The sequence below is a fragment of the Amblyraja radiata genome, chromosome 18 (assembly GCF_010909765.2).
Source record: "Amblyraja radiata isolate CabotCenter1 chromosome 18, sAmbRad1.1.pri, whole genome shotgun sequence".
In the NCBI taxonomy this organism is placed as follows: domain Eukaryota; kingdom Metazoa; phylum Chordata; class Chondrichthyes; order Rajiformes; family Rajidae; genus Amblyraja; species Amblyraja radiata.
The window spans coordinates 24890342-24911586 of NC_045973.1; the positions used below are offsets into that span (position 1 = coordinate 24890342).

The 21245-nt window shown below is 42.4% G+C and overlaps 1 protein-coding gene across 3 annotated transcripts in view; it reads left to right on the forward strand.

Annotated features, from left to right (window-relative positions):
• The window catches only part of ift122 (intraflagellar transport 122), a 61280-nt gene that overhangs the window by 25692 nt on the left and 14343 nt on the right, over positions 1–21245 (forward strand). For all 3 annotated transcript variants that reach the window (XM_033036877.1, XM_033036879.1, XM_033036878.1), the window contains 11 exons: positions 1323–1487; positions 3742–3939; positions 4684–4824; positions 6845–6898; positions 7407–7568; positions 8503–8669; positions 13174–13345; positions 15213–15315; positions 18419–18559; positions 19407–19504; positions 20071–20171. In XM_033036877.1, the coding sequence (XP_032892768.1) occupies positions 1323–1487; positions 3742–3939; positions 4684–4824; positions 6845–6898; positions 7407–7568; positions 8503–8669; positions 13174–13345; positions 15213–15315; positions 18419–18559; positions 19407–19504; positions 20071–20171 (1502 nt within the window). The remainder of the gene's footprint in view (positions 1–1322; positions 1488–3741; positions 3940–4683; positions 4825–6844; positions 6899–7406; positions 7569–8502; positions 8670–13173; positions 13346–15212; positions 15316–18418; positions 18560–19406; positions 19505–20070; positions 20172–21245) is intronic.

Sequence of the window (21245 nt, forward strand, 5' to 3'; positions counted from 1 at the left end):
GCGAAGGTCGAGGCAGCCAGGATTTGAACCCTGGTAGACGAGAGATATTGAGGCTCTGGTCAGCAAAAAAGAAAGAAGCATAGGTCATATAGGCAGCTGGAGTCAAGCGAACCCTTTGAGGATTACAAGAGATGTAGGAATACTCCCAAAGGCCAAGTCTACTTCTTACCAGCGACAGGGGAACACAACTAGGAGGGAGGCGTCTCACTTTGTCGACCTTCCTCACTTTCCGCTTTCTTTCTTCTTTCTTCCACTACTCTCCGCTCCTTCTCTTGTTGTCTCCCTTCTTCCAGTCTGGCTCGAATGTCTGTTTTTTATAGAGTAGGCTGACAAGTGGCCAACCAATAGCAATAATGCTGTGAATTGGCCTCTCTTGGCCTTTTAGCCAGTGAAAGGGATCAGAGCGACTCCTAAAGGGAGAGGCAGCTGTCACAAAACATATTCACATTATAAAAGAGGTGCTGGCCATCTTAAAGCATATAGGTGGCTATTCCCTGGGGCCAGCTGGTTTAGGTCCCTGTGATCACAGAATCTGGGTGATGAAATCCATGTCGGTCCAAGGTTAAGATTTGGATTTTCACGCTGTTGCACCAAGAAGGATAGTCTCCAGGGGAAGATTCCCTGTGATCAGGGCAACCAGGTCGTCCTTGTACAGTTGATGAGAATTGTGGGAAATTCTTGCTCAGATTTTCTTTTAAAAGGGGTTGATCCATGTTTTTCCAGTCCTTTAATTTGGTTAAGTAATAGTAGCTTCTTGGGCATAGTTTCTTTCTTGCTAAATCAGTAGTGTTTTTGGCATGATTCCTGTGGTGTATGAATAATTGTGATGAAGGAGATCACATTATCTTCAAACTGATGGGCAGTATCAGAAGCAAAATAGATTTGTGATTCAAGTCAAAGACCTTTCATCAGAACGGAGAAAACTGAGAAAATAACCATATTTTCAGACAGAAAGGGGCTGGATAAAATAAATGGACAAACATCCAGATGACAAAGATGCTGTTGATGTTGTGAGAAGGTGGTGAAGGTGTGTTGATGGTAACTGCTCTGTTTGAGGAGGTGTAAATAGAGGAACATGAATGAGGACAGAGGAGCAAAAAACAATCCTGCAACAATCCAGCAGCTGTGGTATTTTTTGATTTTGAAATATGTTTTATAAATGTAAACATGTACCTTGTTATCTGTCCGCATCGCCGTCTATATCTCTCCCTTATCCCTAACCAGTCTGAAGAAGGGTCTCGACCCGAAAGGTCACCCATTCCTTCTCTCCAGAGATGCTGCCTGTCCCGCTGAGTTACTCCAGCTTTCTGTGTCTATTATAGATTTTGAAAATATTTGTGGACAATCCCTTTGCCATTGTGCTTCTGAAACAAGCAACATCTGTACGCTGTTTGGACATGAGTATGTCTCGCAACAAACTGGCTGTGGTAGATGAACACAATACTTGTCTTGTATATGACCTAAGTACCAAGGAACTTCTTTTTCAGGTATGTTGATTAAAGTCATGATATAATAGACATCTTCCATTATGTGTTGTGACATTTATAAGGACTGGAACTGTAAACTTACTCCCTGTTCTTTCTCTGTTACAAACTCTCCTCAAACCCCTTTTTCTGTCTCCTTCACACTCGCCTCTGTTACAAGTGTGAGGATCTCATGGAATAACAAGGAACTGCAGATGCTGGTTTATATAGAGGTAGACACAGAGTGCTTGATAAAATTATAAGGGGCATACATTTAGATCAAAAACAAGGTGATAGATTTGAGGAAGGAATTTTAAAGGGGATGCAAGGATAATGTTTTTTTTAACACAGAGAGTGATTAATATCTGGAATTTGTTCCCAGAGTCGGTTTAAATAATACCAGGCATTGAAGGATAGGGTCTGAATGCATGGAAATGGGAGGTGTAGATTGGTGTACAGGTTGGCGTGGATGCTGTGGACCAAAGTGTTCATTACTATGCTGTACAATTCTATGGCTCTATTTCAGGAAGCAGAGGGTTATGGTATAAGAGATGGGTCAGGATACTTCAGAGCATTTTGACATTAAAAAGAAGGATGTGTCGCATGTCTCACATGGCATCTAATGAGATGTGTCGCAGGCTGCCATGGGAGGCAAGAGAGGAGATTGATGAAACCAGACAGATTTGGAAATGGTAGGAGGTATGATCAGTATATTTGCAATCTATGAATATTGGTGGGGTTGCTAGTGAGGATGGTAGCTGTAGGTCAGATGATATTGATCAGCTCATAAGGTTGATGGTTAGCAAATGGAATTTGATTCCAATAGGTGTGATGTACAGGCATGAGATTTCTCTGCAGATTTCGGTGGATTTTGAAATTCAGTTAAAAAAAATTGGTAAAAAAATCTGTCTAAATATCCGCTATAAATGGCTTCCTGCGAGACAGTGAGCCGCTGCGCCGTTGGTTGAGTGCGTGGAAATCCGTGAAGTTGATTTTTAGCGGTAAGCAGGCGCAGGCTGACCGTCTTTGCACGCGCATCTCTACGGCTAGCGCGCAGCTCCGCACATTTTTTGTGTCTGTGAGAGCAGCATAAAATATATTGGGAAACCTTTCTTTTATCACAAATTCAATCCAGGTACTCTTAAATGTCCTCGTAACATAACAGCCAGAATCCATCTAACTTTCCAAGTGCATCTTCATTACATAATCAGAGTAGGTTGCTGAAGCTATTCTTGAAGACTGCCTTCTGGTGGAGGGCAGGTGTAGTGAATCCTCCTGCACTGGGCTCAAGGGTGAAGGCATACATTTCTTATGGACTCATGCAATGTTATGCGGGGATCAAAGTGTGGTTTGGAAGTCCAACTCCGGAAGGAGAGACTGCATCCATCTAGTATATGACTTGTTACAGTGTTAAAATATAAGAACTGTTTCATTTGAAAAACAAAAGCATTCAAGTCTGTATGTCATAGACACTATAATGTTCCTTTTTTTTAACCTGATTCAATATATATAAAATGTGTTATTGTAAGGTATAATTTTTTTTTTAAGTACAGTATAAATTAAGGGTAAACAAGCAAGGAAATTGTGTCATTTCAAGGTATAATTATAAACAAATTATCAAAAATATCCCATGTAAAGGATACTTCTCTCTAATTGGAGTAAACAAGCAAGGAACAGGTATCATGTTACATGTAGGTGTAATATAAAATATTTTCAATAATATACGTGTAAACAAGCATGGAGTTGGTGTCATCTTAAGGTATGATTATCACACATTTTCTGTGTAAATTAAGAAGTGACAAGCAAGTAAAATGTGATATTTTAAGGTACAATGAAAAAATATTACAGTATAACTTAAGGCAAGAAAATGCAGAGATCTTTTGATAATTGTACCTTGAAATGACATTTCAAGGTACAATTATCAAAAGATCTCTGCATATTTTTTAATATTCTTCCTGATTCTTAAATTCTGAAATTATACCAAATTATATTTGTCTCTATGCTCATTATTAGAACTGTTCCAGCGCTAAATTTAAGATATTCAAAGGTTTTGCAGGGAATACCTTATATCAGCTTACAAATGATTCATCAAAGTTTATTACAATTATTATTGATAATTAGGTGATGTTGGACTTACTTTTTTATAGTTAATGATCATTTTCAATGGTACTGCAGATTCATTTTTATAATGTGCAGGGCACCAAATGTCATTAATGTTGTTAATTGATTTAAATCAATCATAATTATTTTGTTATACTCCTTCCAATATCCTTTTTAGGAGCCAAATGCTAACAGTGTGGCCTGGAATACCCAGTGTGAGAACATGCTATGTTTCTCTGGTGGTGGTTTTCTCAACATAAAAGCCAGTAATTTTCCAGTGCACCAGCAGAAGCTCCAGGGCTTCGTGGTAGGCTACAATGGCTCCAAGATCTTCTGCCTCCATGTGTATGCCATGTCTGCTGTTGAGGTCCCACAGGTATGTCTCCTTATTTTGGCTGATTTATTGTCAAGAACTAGACGTGATGAAAAGTTGGAAAACAATTTTAACGTGCTTAAGTGACGAAAGTATAATGGAACCAGAGGAATCTTTAGAATTTGAGTAAAAGCAGTTAGTTTGTTTTAATTACTACTACATTGAGGGAAAAATAAAATCACCAGGATCGCATTCCAAATAACTATTCAATGATCCATGTTGAAGGCTCATGAAGGTGGAGGCAGAATCAAGATGTAATGCGAAGGTCTGGAGCTGTTGACCTCTGGGCTGAAAGCCTGCTGTCATTGCTATCTATAATTTGCTTTAAAGATGAGGAATGGAAAGGAGACTGGTACTTGTGGACTTTAGGCTTAAGTCAAAGAAATTGAGTAAAATATTGGATGTATTTTAAACTGTGGGTAGAACAGTACAGCACAAGAACATGCCCTTCAGCTCACAATATTTCTGCCGAATATCCTGCCATGTCTAATTTTTATCTGCCTGCACATAATCCATATCCCTCCAATCCTCGCCTGGTCATATGCCTGTCCAAAATAATTTTAACTGCCACTATCGTATATCTGCCTCAACCTCCATCCCGAGCAGTATGTTCTGTACCATTGAAGGGATTATTATTCACAGTATTGTCTACGGTATGTTATTTTAAAAAAGTACAAAGCTGACCGGTTTGATTGACACAGTTACACTTAATTGTAATTAATCGAAACACTTTATTTTTTAAACAAGTCTGCACCCATGTATCAGTACTTGGAAAAGAAGATGTATAAGGAAGCCTATCAGATTGCTTGCCTGGGGGTAACAGAGAATGACTGGAGAGATCTGGCGATGGAGGCCTTGGAAGGAATGGACTTTGAAACTGCTAAAAAGGTACTCTGCAGTACATTAACGTTGGGCGATAGATGTACGTTTGGTGGGTACACACGAGTGTAGAGAAATCAATGTTTGGATAATAACCAAACGAATGAGGCACACCCTCAATTATAGTCCATGTTGGTCAGGCTATTTCATTTACTTTTTCTATTTTATCACAGTCATGTACTTGTAACACCCCTTGCTTTTCCATTCCTCTTTTGCAAACCAGTTTTCCGTAGGGACTTTTGTTTCCATTCCACACAATTTTTTTTTTGTCTTTTACCTCTAGTTTATCCTTACTGCTCACAATGTGGTTCCCTTAAGCAGTGATAGGTGATTGTTTTGCAGAACATCTCCTTAGTCCACACGTGGCCGTGAGCTTCCAGTTTCCTATCACTTGAATTCTCCATTCGACCCCCACTCCAAGTGAATGTGACCTCCTGACCTGCTGATCGCTCCCAGCATCTGTCTGTCTGTTTGTCTCCGCAGGATTTTTTTTATTTTTATGTAGAAACAAGGAACTGCACAAAGTGCTGGAGTACCTCAGGGTGTCAGGTAGCATTTTGGAGGTGTTGATAGGCAGACAGTCGGACAAAGGCTGGAGATTAAAAAATCTGAGACAAAAAACGATTGAAGAGTTGTGAATAGTGAAGCCAGAGGAAGGAATGGAGGGGGAGGGGAGAAATAGGTGCAAATCCAGCTGGGGCACAGGTGGAGGAGGAGGGACATGGATTTCCCCCTGCTGTCATAAATAATCCTTCCCCCACATTTCCTTTGTGTCCCGTAGTTCTGCTCTCGCTCCCCCAGATGGAACAAAGATAGAGTTCCCCTGGTCCCCTCGTCTTTCACCCCACTAGCTTCCGCATCCAACACATCATTTTCATCACCTCCAACTTGATCCCACCACCAGTCATGTCTTTCCAATTCCATCCCTTTCCTTCCTTCTTCAGCAAAGACCGCTACCTCTGCACCTCCTTGGTTCACTCAACCCTTCCCACACAAACCACCCGCTCTCAGGTACTTTCCCCTGCAATCTCAGGATATGCACTACCTGTCCCTACACCTCTTCCCTTGCCTCCATCCATGGACCCCAGCAATCCTTCCAGGTGAGACAGAAGTTCACTTGCACCTTGTCTAACGTCATCTACTGCATGCAGTGTTCTCGATGTGGCCTCTTGTACATCAGCGAGACCAAGCGTTGACTGGATGACTGTTTCGCCGAACACATGCCTCAGCCTGCCGAGGCCTTCCAGATCTCCCGGTCATTAACCATTTTAATTCCTCTTCCCATTCCCATACTGACATTTCTGTCCTGGGCTTCCTCCAATGGCAGAGTGAAACCACACGTAAACTGGAGGCTTGGGTAGCTTACAACCTAATGTTTTGAACGTTGAATTCACTAATTTTAGGTAGCCTCTAGAAACCCTACCCGTTCTCTTTCCACCCTGCCTTCCTCCCCCACCCCATGCCCCACCAATCACGCTCCAATTTCTCCCCTCCACCTCCACCTACATTCCTTTCTCTGGCTTTACAATCCGCAGCTCTTCAAACCTTGTGTCTCACACCTTCTTATTTCCCTTTTTATGGCCTTTGTCTAACATATGCTTATCACAACCTCCATCTGTATTCACCTTTTACCTGCCACGCTCTGTCCCGCCCCTCCTCTCTTCTGGTTTTATTCCCGCACCCCACTTACAATCAGTCTGAAGAAGAGTCCCAATCCAAAATGTCACCTAGACATGTTCCCCAGGAATGCTGCTTGACCCGCTGAGTTACTACAGCGCTTTGTCTTTTTTTAAATTCCCACTTTAACCTCCAAATAATAGAAACCAATTGAAAACAAATAGCACTAAATACCCTTGTTGAACAAGGAACTGAATGATGTGATTCTTTTATTTCTTAAGATTCTATTAAATATGGTATTTTTAATACTGCAACACTGTCGATATTATGCTGGAGAAACAGGCTGGGTTTTGTAAATAAGTCAAGTGGAATTTAGTGCAACTTTTAATTTAATGTTTTAATTTATTGATAGGCATTTGTTCGGGTGCGAGATCTCCGCTATCTGGAATTAATTAACAACATAGAAGTAAGGACATCATCTTTTAAATTATTTAATTGTCTCACTTTTGTTGAGGTTCGGGTTTATTGTATGGTGTTCATTTAAATAAAATTATGGGTGCAAAGCTGTTGTCCCAGACTAATTGAAACTGAGGCTGCAACCGTGACATGAATCGCTATTCTTAAGATTGAGCCATAACTCAAATAATGATCCAAACCAATCAGTAATTGCGAAGAGTACGATCTCAAGGAGATTGTAATTTTCTTCCTCTTCCATTTGATTTTTTTCATGGAATATATATGCAGTATGAGCTCACCTGCCATCAAAAGTACCCATGTCCCACTTCCACAAGTGACCTCGGGACTTGAGGGTGCTTTCCGGCGGTGCGGGAGGTGAGCTCGCAGACTATTCACTACACCTGCAATTTCCACTGCACCTTTCCGGTGACTTTCCACTGCACCGCCATATTGATATTCTTACTGTATAATCTCCAATTGTGTTCTAAGTTATTAAATGGAATTTGTTTTATTTTCAGGAACGTAAAAAACATGGTGAGAATGATAATGAGCTGTTTTTAGCAGATGTGCATGCCTATCAGGCCAAATTTCATGAGGCTGCCAAGTTATACAAGAAGACGGGAAATAATAGTCGAGCGCTAAACATGTACACAGATCTTCGGATGTTTGACTATGCCAAGGTACTGTGCGATAAATAATATCTCCAGAGTACATTTTCAGGTTCAGAAGTTTTAACTAGTATGTATAAATAATCTGGAACACCTTTTTATCTTAACTTGCACTTTGTAACGCTGCCGCCTTTGATGACCCATATTGTTTTCATGCTTGAATCTTTTCTGCAATTTAAATGTTAATAAATCACCTACACCACTTGCTGTGGTGTAGGTGAAATCACCTACACCATAAATTGATTGTGAATGATCAGCCATGATCACAATGAATGGCAGTGCTGGCTCGAAGGGCTGAATGGTCTACTCCTGCACCTATTGTGTGTATGTGACGAATATACTTGACTTGACTTGATTGTCTATTGTCTGTGCCACCCTTGCTGTGCCACTTTCCCTCCTTCAATGTAGGCAAAAGTGACAAAGGCAGTAGGAGCAGGAGAACAGTGTCTTTAGATTCTTTTCCAAGTTACATGTTACCCTGACCAAAAATTCACTTTTTTCTCATTTTTCTGCTAAATCCTTGGACTTACTGTCCAACAGCACTGTGGAAGTACCTTCAAAAGGACAGTGGCAGTTCAAGGCAACATCTTCTCAAGGGCCATTAGCAATAGGAAGTACATGTTGCCTTTGCTGTGACGTCCACATCCTGAAATTGCATGAACAAGAATAGCCTTTGTTTGACTTGCATATTACTTCACTACTCGAATGGAAGCATTGTGCACTATTTGAATCACTATGATTTTAATTATCCATGGTCTTGTCCATGGATAATTCGTCTTCGTAAACAGCTTGTTGCAGAAACCCTGATTAAACTTATGTAGAAAAAATCCAAATTGGATTAGATTGAATTAATAAAATGCTGAATTTAAATCAAGTTTTGTTTTGTAATGTTCTGGATGAAAACCAAAGGAAGCAGTAATGATGCATTTTATTGTGACATCCTCAGGATTTCCTTGGCTCAGGCGATCCCAAGGACACCAAGATGTTGATTACTAAACAAGCAGACTGGGCCAGAAACATCAATGAACCAAAATCAGCAGCAGAGATGTACATCTCTGCTGGAGAACATCTGAAAGCAATTGAAATCATCGGGGACAATGGCTGGGTTGATATGTAAGTTTGTTCATTGCAAGAATTGCTGTTTGTGAGTCTGGGAAAATGGAAAAAAAAAACACACATATCCTGTATTTTCTTTGACGCCTTTTTTTTTAATGATTTATGGTTGTGCATTTATTAACATCTCCTATTGTGAATCAATATTTCATCAAAATATTCAGTTTTGGCCATTGTGCAAGCATTAGAAATATTCTAATATTTCTTAACATATTAGATGTTAATTGTATGCTTCAGTGAATGAGTTGGTGATGACTTGAACCTTAGCTGTGAACGTGCACAGGTAAAGCTCACATACATGCTCCAGCATGACGTCTGATATCAGGGTGACATATGTTCTGGAGTGTAAGCTACATAGGTTGAACAGTTTCCCATCTCTGCTGTGGGTTAGTTGCACTCCTGAAGGCAGCTTATTGGAAGTTATGAGCATGGAAACAGGCCCTTTCTGCCACCGAGTCCACGTCGACCAAAGATTCAATTCAATTCAATTCAACTTTAATGTCATTGCACAAATACTGAGTATGGGTACAACGAAATGCAGTTTTGCGTCAGTCCGTAGTAGTAGTGCATATAGAAATTTAAAAAAAAGAAGATACAGAATAATCAAAAATACAGAATAATTAAACAATGTGGACGGAGAGACTGGAGAAATCTATCGGCGGGACTCCGAGTTCAGCAATGTAATGGTATAATTGTAGAAGCTGTTCCTCATCCTACTGGTACGAGACCTGAGACTCCTGTACCGCCTCCCTGATGGGAGGAGGGCAAACAGTCCATGGTTGGGGTGGGAGGGGTCTTTAATGATCTTCCCAGCCCGTCTCAGACACCGTTTTCGGTGGAGGGCATCCATGGCAGGGAGCGGGTCACCGATGATGTGCTGCGCGGTTTTCACCACCTGTTGTAGTGCCTTCCTGTCCGCCACAGTGCAGCTGCTGTACCATACGGTGAAGCAGGTGGTCAGGATGCTCTCGATGGTACAGCGGTAGAAGTTGGTCAGGATCTGGGGGGACAGGTGGGCTTTCTTGAGCCTCCTCAGGAAGTAAAGGCGCTGCTGTGCCTTTTTGACCAGCTTGGAGGTGTTGAGGGACCAGGACAAATCCTCCGAGATATGTACCCCGAGGAATTTGTAGCTGGAGACGCGCTCCACCTCAGTCCCGTTTATATGGATGGGGGTATGACTGCCTCCTCTGACCTTCCTGAAGTCGACAATAATTTCCTTCGTCTTCTTGGAGTTGAGGACGAGGTTATTGTTGGCACACCAGGTTGTCAGGTGCTGGACCTCCTCTCTGTAGGCTGACTCATCGTTGTCACTGATCAGTCCTACCACCGTGGTGTCGTCAGCAAACCTAATGATGGCGTTGGATCCGTACTTAGGGATGCAGTCGTGGGTGAAGAGGGAGTAGAGGAGAGGGCTGAGCACACAGTTCAGTGTTATAGTGGAGGAGGTGAGGTTGTTTTTTCAGCCTAACAGACTGTGGTCTGTTGGTGAGGAAATCCAGTGTCCAGTTGCAGAGGGAGGTGGAGATGCCAAGTCTGCTGAGTTTGGTGATCAAGCTGGCAGGGATGACAGTATTAAAGGCAGAGCTGAAATCAATGAACAGCAACCTGATGTAGGAGTTGTTGTTGTCCAGGTGGGTCAGGACAGAGTGTAGGGCTGCCGATATGGCGTCCTCTGTAGACCTGTTGGCCCGGTAGGCAAACTGATGGGGGTCCAGTGTGGGGGGGAGGCTGGCTTTGAGGTGAGCCAAGACCAGCCGCTCAAAGCACTTAGCAATGACAGGGGTGAGTGCCACTGGGCGGAAATCGTTGAGACTCCCTGTGGCTGACTGTTTGGGCACTGGCACGATGGTTGATGTCTTGAGGCAAGTGGGGACAACACCCTGGGCCAGTGAGAGATTGAAAATGTCGGTGAAGACTGGGGATAGTTGTCCAGCACATGCCCTAAGCATCCGGCCAGGGATGCCATCGGGGCCGGCAGCTTTGTGCTCATTCACCTTTCTCAGTGCATCTTGTACAGCAGAGGTGGAGAGACTGAGGGGTTGTTCATTCGGGGGTGGAGCAACTTTGATGGCTGGGGTTTTGTTGTTCCGGTCAAAGCGAGCATAGAAATGGTTTAGCTCGTCAGGAAGGGTGGCGTTGTCTGGGGGAGGGGTGTTAACTTTCTGGTAATCGGCAAGGGATTTGATTCCTTGCCACATGCGCCTGGGGTCAGAGTTGTTTTGGAAGTGCTCCTCAATCACCCGTACACGGGTTCTATGTTATCCCACTTTTGCATCCTCCACACTAAGTGCAATTTACGGAAGCCAATTAACCTATCTGCAAGTCATTGGAATGTGGAAGGAAACCGGAGCACCTGGAGAAAACCCACACAGTCACTGGGAGAAAGTATAAACTCCATACAGACAGCACCCATAGTCAGGATCAAATCCATGTCTCTGGCGTTGCAAGGCGGCAACTCTACCGTTGCGCCGCTATGCCTTGGATTGGTTTCTCTTGCATGTCGGAGGTGGAGGGGAGACTTGATATAATATATAACATTATCAGAGGCAGAGATAGGGTAGGCAGTCAGAACCCTTTTCCCAGCATAGAAATGTCTAACACTAGAGGGCATAGCTATAAGGTGAGAGAGGGAAAGTTTAATGGAGATGTGCGGGCCGTTTTTTTTTCTACACAGAGGTTAGTGGAGGTCTGAGATGCATTGCCATCGGTGATGGTGGAGGCAGATTTGATAGTGGCGTGTAAGAGGCTTTTAGATAGGCACATGGAAGTGTAGGAAATAGAGGGATATGGATCATGTACAGGTAGAATGAGATCAGTTTAACTTGGCATCATGTTTGACACCAACGTGGGCTGTGGGGTGCGTTCCTGTGCTGTATTCTATGTAAATTAAAGAGGATGCACCCTATTAATTAACAGTTCTGTGATAACCATCCTCTGGCTCCCTAGATGTGTTCTGTCTATCTTTTTTTAAATATTGTGATTATATTAATTGAGTCACAGATTTCCGGTATTATATCCTATGTGCCTATGTGAGCTCTTTCCTGTTTTTCTCAAATGTGCACTTTAGATTTCTATTTATTCACAGCCTTCAACGCCATAATCCCAATCAGATGCATCTCCTAACTCCTGGACATAGGGCTCAGTACCCCTACTGGATCTTCGACTCTCTGACCCATAGAACGCAACCAGTAAGGATAGGCAACAAAACATTCTCAATTATAATTCTCAACATTGGTGCCCCACCAGGATATGTTCTCAGCCCCTTTCTCCCCGTCCACTCCCAACTCCCTGTACACTCACAATTGTATGGCCAACCTCGGATGACGCCACCGTGGCAGGCCAGGTCTCAATCAGTGATGATGGAGTACAGAGCTTGACACCCTCTCACTCAATGTCAGCTAGTCATCAAATTTATGAAATAAAGTTGTGTGCACCTCCCAATCAGCATCACTGGTGTTTAAGTGGAGATGGTCAAGAGCTTCAGATTCTTGGGTATAAATAATGCCAAGAATTTGTCCTGGTCCAACCACACGCTACGGCCATGAAAGCATATTAGTGCCTCTACTTCCTCAGACTACTAAGGAAATTCGGCATGTCTTCAACGACTTTTACAATTTCTATAGATGCCCTGTGGAATGTATCAGACTGCATCGCAACTTCGTCTGACAACCACTCTCCCCAAAACTGCAAGAAAAGGCAGAGAATTGTGGATGCACCCGAGTCCATAACACAAACCAGATTCTTCCCCCCCCCACCACCCCTGGCCCATCGGCTCCATGTACACATCACGCTGCCTTGGGGAAAGCAACCAACATAATCAAGCACCACTTACACCCTGGTCAATCCCTCCTCTCCCGTCAGCTACGTTGCTCCCTAGTTAACTATTTCTCCATTTTATTTGTAGTTCCGTTGTGCCCTGCTTCTGCATCCATAGCATTTCACTTCTCCAAAGGCATTTTAGTTCACCAGAAGCATTCAATACTGTCTACTGCTCTGGGTAAATAATTAATTGTTAAGTACCTAGGTGTGCAACAATATATTAGCATTTCTTTATAATTGTCATTGCACTGTAATGCAATTGGTTTGTAAGGCTTTCTGAGTTTGCTTTTGTGTTATGATCATATAGATCAAATAAGATTTGATGTAACTTGTTCAGCTTGCTATTAGTTTTGATGCACTTCATGTTGTTAAGGTTGATAGTTCTGTTGTCCACTCCTTTAAACATGTATAGTCATCACATCAATTCACACAGCCCATTGTTTTGCTATTTCATCGCTATCTTTGTCAATCTTTCAGTGTTGGCAGATCCTGCTATCCAATAAATCCTATTTCTCCTGCTTGATAACGTTATAAACTATACACCATACAATATGGTGGTGCACAGAACATGCCACCTCTCAACAAAGGGATCTGGACCATGCAACAGTCACAGAATTATTGGAAAATGCTTTTCTGAGTTAATGCTAAAACACTATTTTACACAACTGGTTGTCATTTTATGCAGGTTAATTGATGTAGCTCGAAAACTAGATAAAGCTGAGCGGGAACCCCTATCAAGATGCGCCTATTTTTTAAAGAAGCTGCAGCATCCTGGATATGCTGCAGAGACATATATGAAGATGGGGGACCTAGAGGCTCAGATCCTACTGCATGTGGAAACCAGGCACTGGGAAGAGGTGAGACAGTCTGTCAGCAGAAACAATTACATGAACAATATTAACAGCACTGTGTACCAAATTGTCACCATGGTCTAAGTTTGTTTTATTGTGAAAAACATCAAGTGTTGGACAGAATGGAAATGGGCTCTTTGGCCCAAATCCTCTGTGATATCTATTAAGCACCTTTCTACACTAATCCCATTTTATCCCCCACACATTCCCATCAAATCCTTCTGGATCTACCTAATAGGGCAATTTGCAGCAGCCATTTAACTTAACAGCCAGTATATCTTTGGGAAGAGGATGGAAACCAAAGCACACAGTGGTAGACCACAGGGGGAATGTACAAACTCCAGACCGATGGCAGGATTGAACCCCGCTTATAGGAATTGAGGCAGCAGCTCTACTGTCTGCATCACGGTGCCACCCATGCAAGATGGTATAACATTAGGGAAGCTGTAGTATTAAAAGATGCAAAATATGTGGGTAATTCTTGGAAATTTAAGTACATAAGGTATTAATCTAAATCTGCTAAAGTTAACTGGTCAAGCAATTGAAATGTCATGCATATGCCACAGGATGGCGTTTGAGATTCAGAAAAATTGCTCTGAGCATAGATGCAGCAACATTATGAATGTAGTTCAGGAAGTTTTACATGATTTAGTGCATCTAGGAAGATATCATAATAGTCTTTTGGCAGCTATAGACTGCACTATTCGCCAGACCCGTGCTCCCTAACTAACAGTGTTGTCGACTATTTAGCATTGGTATTCAACAATTGCTCAATAATTTGGAATTGGGATAAGGTGTCAGTTTTCTTTCCTCCATTAAATGTTTATACTGCAGCTTGTATTGCTCAAGGGGGGTGTACTGGATTGACCACTGGTTGGTTTTCCACTATACTACTGAGCCATATTTTGCCGAAGGAAGGATATTTTTTTCTGCAGATACGAGATGCTGCTTTATAAAAGAAGACAAAGTGCAGGACTAACTCAGCACGTCAGGTGGCATCTCTGGAGGACATGGTTAGGTGATGTTTCAAGTTGGAACCCTTCTTCAGACTGATTGTAGGGAGGTGGGTGGGGGGGGGGGGTTGGGAAGCTGGAAGAGAGTTGGGGATGGGACAAAGCCTGGCAAATAATAAATGGATGCAGGTGAGGGGGGTTTAATTGACATGGGTGGGAAAAGGTCAAAGAGAAGACAAAAGGTTGTGAGATAAGGGGAGAAAATGAGTGAAAGGTGAAGCCAGAGGAAGGACTAGAGGTGGAAGAGGACTTGTAGGAGGGAATAGGGTGGCGGGATAGTGGGAGAAATGGGTGTGCATCCAGTTAGGGCACAGGGAAGAGAGGGGGAAATGGAGAGGTGTGTTGGGGGAGGGTGCGCAGTTACCTAACATTGGAGAATTCAATGTTCATAGCATTTAGTTGTAAGCTACCCAAGCGGAATACACGGTGCTGTTCCTTCAGTTTTCTGTCTTGAGCCTTACTCTGGGAATGGAGGAGATCAGGACAGAATAGTCACAATGAGAAGGGGAGTTGCTGGGGAAAGTCCTTTCTTTAATAAACATAGTTATCCCCTTGCTGTTGTAGAATGGATCACATCCATATTTCCTCTGTGTCCTGTAGTTCTGCTCATCTGCCAATCAATCCTCCCCCCCCACCCCCTGTTTCACTTGCAAGTCTTTGTCCCATCTCCACCTCTCTTCCAGCTTTCTCTCTCACTTGCAATCACTCCGAAGAAGGCTCCCGATCTAAAACATCACCTACCCATGTCCTCCAGAGATGCTGCCTGACCAGCTGAGTTACATCAGCACTGTTTTATTGTATGTTTTATCTGTGTTCTTCATTATTATTTCTGTTCTCATGATTTGAACTCTTTCAACCAGGCCTTCTCTTTGGTAGAGAAACATCCGGAATTCAAAGACCTCGTATATGTGCCATATGCACAGTGGCTGGCAGAAAATGATCAGTTTGAAGAAGCTCAAAAAGGTGAGATTGGGTTTGGCTGAGTTCACTCCTGACCCTGGGTGCAAATTGGGCTGAGTGCGCAAACTCTGTGGTCGTGTGCATTTCTTCTGGATGCTCCAGTTTCCTCCCACATAGGTGGTGTGCTGCTAGGTTAATTGGCTATGTTATTTTTTTCCCTTCGTGTAGATCAGTGGCTAAAAGAATCAAAGGGGAGTTGATGGGCATGTGAGTAAGGAGTGGGGAATGGGACAAATGGACCACTGGCCTTCTGTTTAGTTTAGAGATACAGTATAGAAACAGGCCCTTTGGCCCACCAAGACAACCATCATCAAGTCAACCTATCCTTGCTAGTTTGGAACTCTTTTTCAGACCATTTGCCTTGTTTATCACTCTATCTACTTGTGTTGCCACTTTCAGGGAGTTCTGGACTTGGACCCCAAGATCCTAATGTATATCAGTGCTGTTAAGGGTCATGCCATTAATTATATATTTTCCTTTACATTTGACCTCCCAAAATGCAGCACCTCACACTTACTCGGATTAACTCATATCTGCTATTTCTCCGTCCATTTCTGTGGTCGATCTGTATCCCACTGTATTCTTTGAAAGCCTCTTTGCAGTCCATGTCCCCAGCAGTCTTGATGTCACCTGCAAACATACTAACCAACCTATCTACGTTTATACCCAAGTCATTTATATATATCACAAGCAGAAATCTCACTGGTCGCAGACCTCCATCCTCAATATTGTCCTTTCACCTCAACCATCTGTCTTCTATCAGTAAACCAGTTCTGAATCCATTCGACCAAGTCACTGGTAATCCCATGCACCTTTACCTACTGGATTAGCCTACCATGAGGGACTAAAATCGATGTGGACAATATCCATCTTCCTACATTCATCGATCACCTTCATCACCGCCTTAAAAAAACTTAGTAAGGCACGATCTGCCACATACAAAGCCATGTTGACTGTCTCAAATGAAACCATTCTTGTCCAAATGGGAGTAAATCCTATCCTGAAGAATCCTCTCCAATAGCCTACCACTGACATGAGCCTTGCCAGCCTTTCAATCCTTGGATTCTCTCTACTTCCCTTCTTAAATAAAGGAACAAGGCGCTACTCTTCAGTCCTCCAGGACCTCTCCTGTGGCAAACATTTTCATCAAGGTTCCTGCAATCTCCTCTTTTGCCTCTGTTAATAAGATGAGATAGGTCTCAGGGATTGATCCACCTTAATGCTCTTCATGAGCCGCAGCACCTTCTTCTTAATCACAAACTGCCCTTATATTTTAGTATTCTCCACACTGATCTCACTGTATTCCACGTCCTTCTCCTTGGTGAAAACAGATGCTAAGTACTTGTTAAGTACCTCACCTACATCCAAAAACTCCAAGCACAAATTCCCTAATTTATCCTTGAGCAGTCCTACTTTCTTCCTGGTTACCCTCTTGGTTTTAGTACAAATATAAATGGTTTTGGAATTTTCTTTAATCGGTCTCGCCCAAACCATTTTATGGCCTCATTTGGCCATTCTAATTGACCACATGAGTTATTTCCTCCTTTTTTATGTTCCTCAAAGGCCCTGTCTGATTCCATCCACTTAAACCGTAAATGTGCTTTCTTTTTCTTTTTGATCAAATTTCCAACTGCTTTGGTCATCCAAGGTTCTCTTACTTTGTCATTCTTATCCTCCTTCTTATTGATCATGCCGATTCTGAACTTCGATCAACTGGCATTTAAACAACTCCCACATGTCAGATGTGGACTTATCACATAACAAATTCTGCCATTTGCCCTCTTGAGCTTCTGCTTAATGATGGTGTAGCTTGCCTTACTTCAGTTTAGTACCTTCCCATAAGCCCAGGCCTTCTCCCTCATCCCTCATCAAAATATCCTTAAAATTTATGGAGATGTGATCACTATCCTAACATACTCTTCCACTGAAACACCAGGCACCTGGTAGGCTCAATTCCCAACACCAGGTCCTTTCTCAGGTTTGACTATCCACATACTGTTTCAAGAAACACACTTGGATACACCTTATAATTTCTGTCCCATCTAAGAACAAAATCCCATTCAATACTGGGGAACTTATAGTCACCCACTAATACAACCCTGTTGCTTTGGCATCTTTCGGGAATATGTCTACATATTTGTTTCTCTATCTCCCATTTGCTATAGGGGGGGGCCCCACAGTACAATTCCATTAGAATGTTTGCACCTTTCTTTATTTCCAATCTCTACTCGTATCGCCTCAGCAGATGAACCCTCCAGTATGTCCTCGCTGAGCGCTGCCATGACAGTCACCCTTAGGAGCGTAACTCCTCTGCCTCTTTTTCCTCCCTCTTAATTATGTCTGAAATATCGGAATCCCAGAACATTGAGCTGCATTTGTGTCCCTTTCGCAATCAAGTTTCCACAATGGCCACAACATCATAGTCCCAAGCACTGATCCAGGCTCTAAATTAATCTTCTTTCTCCCCAATAATCCCTGCATTTGAAGTAAACACATCAGCTTATCAGTTTCACCATATTATTTTGTCTCTCCCTACTTGTCCTTCCTTTGAGATTTACTGTTCCCTATTTCTATTTTCCCATCACACCTTCCAATTTCTGAACAAGAACTTAGTTTCCCAGCCTCTGCCTCTCTAGGTTAAACCGTCCTAAGTAGCACTAGCAAACCTCCCAGCAAGGATATTGCTCCCCTTATGGTTTAGATGCAATAAAGGATAAAGATATAACCTGAAGATTTTTGGGAAAACTTTGACTAACGGAGTGGCCAACTAATTAGGTGTTCATTATAAACAGGTTGAGGCAGAGAGGAGGGTCTTTGATAGAGCCACTAAAAATTAAAAGATTAATTACTCAACTGAAAGAATGAGAGTAAACGGGATTCAATACAGAAAGCAGAGTAGGTATAAAGGGTTTAGAGAGGCAGTGACTAACAGGGGTGCTGAGCTTGCTGATATAAATTGGCGCCTGCATGAAAAGTAAGTTCCAAGTAGGATTTTCCCTACAAAGGCAGAGCAGGTTCAAAGAGGTAAAAGATCAACTCTCTTTTTTCAGATTTCAGAAGCGGTGATTTGTTGAGATATTTTTGTATTCTTTGCTCGTTCTCGCAGCATTTCACAAAGCTGGTCAGCAGGATGAGGCAGTTAAAGTTCTCGAACAGTTGACCCACAATGCGGTTCTGGAAAGCCGGTTCAACGATGCAGCCTATTATTATTGGATGTTGTCTATGCAGTGCCTGGATATAGCTCGAGGTAAGGTTCATTGCATATTGTCTGTGCAATGCGTTGAAGTAGAAGTCCTCAATTCTTGGCGCAATCCATAATCTCAAAAAGCTTCACAAAAGTCTACATAACATTGACCACGACTGCCAACTTCTAGAGGATCTGTTATATTGTTCATATTACACCATGTTTACTGTAGATAGTTGACCCACAATGCGGTTCTGGAAAGCCGATTCAATGATGCAGCCTATTAATTTTGGATATTGTCTATGGATAGTGCCTGGATAGACCCATGTTTACTAGATCTGAAGAAGGATCCCAACCCGAAACGTCATTTATCCATGTTCTCCAGAGATGCTGCCTGACATGCTGAGTTAATCGAGGACTTTTGTGGCCTTTTGTGTAAACCAGCATCTGCAGTTCCTTATTTCTACACTATGTTTAGCGGCTCTTCCACTTTATTATTGAATTGAATTGAATACTTTATTGTCACAAGTGACAAGTCATAGTGAAATTCTTTGCTTGCATACCCAAGGTATGCAAATAGTCGCCCATAAAGGGCGCTTACAAAGTTACAAAGTGCCTCTGCATTTTGTTCCCCTTTGTTCTCACCCCCCCCCTCAACCTCCCCCCGACACCGGGTCCTCCATTGGCCTTCCCCCTCCCTGACGGCGATCCACCCACGCTGGGTCCTCCTTTGTTCCTTCCTTCAGCAGCGGCGTTCTCAATTCCACGTGTCCGTCCTCGTCTGTCGGTCGGCACCATCATCAACCGCTACACCGACCTCTCCACTAACGCCTCCGGGTCCTCTCCGGACGACCTCCGTGGTCTTTATGAGTAATATGATTCTTACAAAACATTGTTATGTATTTAACAGAAAAGAAGGAGAAACAGCTTGAGATGCTTAAAAAGTTTCACCACTTCCAGAATCTAGCAGAACTCTACCATGCGTATCACTCAATCCAGAGATATACGGTAAGAAGCGATTGAAGATGCATTTCATAAATAAAGCTCAAAGTCCATATAATCTGCACTTTTAAAGAAAATGTAACCTATAATTGATCTGCACTTGGCCTTGACTGAAAAGGACGTTTGCATCATCACTTCTAACATAGTTTGTATTGCCATTAATGGGCACAGCAGTTGAAGTACTAACTAGCAATACAGGTGCTTGGAAGAACAATATATAGACCCATTTGCTACTGCAATTGCCGAATTTAAATTCAGTTGATAATATGGAATTTGGGAAAACATCAACTAGTTATAGTTATAATGACTGTAACATTACTGAATGGTTATAAAGATGGTCTGGTTTACTTATGCCGTTTAGGGGAAGAAATCTAATATCATGTATTTAGTAAAGCTACATTTGACACTGTACTTCCTTGTTTTATATCTCATTTTACTCTGGTACAGTTTACAATCATTCTGATTTTTTTTCTTTCACCTCTAAATGGCAATCTTAAGGCATGAGAGAATAAGTAGCAACAGTGAGTTAGAACATAAGTCCGGAATTACTATTATTCTTATTTTTGTTGCAGGATGAACCTTTCAGTTCCCATTTACCCGAAGCACTTTTCAACATCTCACGGTTTTTATTACATAACCTTACCAAAGAAACTCCTTTGGGCATCTCCAAAGTGTATCCTTTTGTCATCTGAGCTGTTTCTTGTGATGAAAGGTTGTGATAAATTGTATTGATTGTTCAGTTACGATTCATTCGCATTATTTTGATGCTGCTGTGATAAGTTCTGGAATGATGAAGTAGGCAAGACTAACATATCTATCATGTAGTTAATGGTGCCTGTTAATAATTATCACTATATTTCACCATTTTCTATCCTCCAGACTTATTGCAGTGCCTTAAGCTAATGCCTTCCATTCTGCTTTACGCTTCTCCACATCCAAGGGGCTCCTTTTGTTGCAAATATACTTGTTTCTCCTTGAATGCCCTCGGGTTCAATTGGTGTCATTTCTATACATCTTTTAGCCATGTTTCAGAAATGATCATCATATTGCACTCCATTGAGTTTGTCTTCTACCTTAGAGCATAGAACAGTACAGCATGGGAACCATCCCTTCGGCGCACAGTATTTGTGCTGAACACAATGCCTAGTTAAAGTGATATTATCTGCCTGTACATGATCCATATCCATCTATTCCCTGCACAAAACGTGCCCCACACATCTCCATTAAACTTTCTCCCTCTCACCTTACAGCTATGCACACTAGTGTTGGACATTTCCACCTTGGGGGGGGGGAAGGTTCTGACTGACCCTTCTGACTGTTCATTTGTATTATTTTCCAACTCAGTGTAGAAGTTCAAACTTCTATGTACTGAGCTGCAATCTATGGACAACAGCCTCCTAGCAGGGCTGTGCTGGATAGGCTTCATAGTGCTTGAAAGCATACCCACAGATCCAAGAATGGCACTGCTTTAAATGCTCCCCAGTGGTACTGGTATGGGTTGCTGCTTCCATGCAATTATAGAAACACAGTGGCGCAGTGGTAGAGTTATTGCCTTGCAGCTCCAGGGACCTGGGTTCGATCCTGACTATGGGTGCTGTCTGTACAGAGTTTGCACATTCTTCTGGTGACCACGTGCGTTTTCTCAGAGTGCTCCGGTTTCTTTACACATTCCAAAGATGTGCGAGTTTGTAGGTGAATTGGCTTCTGTAAATTGTCCCTTGGAGTGTAGGATATAACTAGTATATGG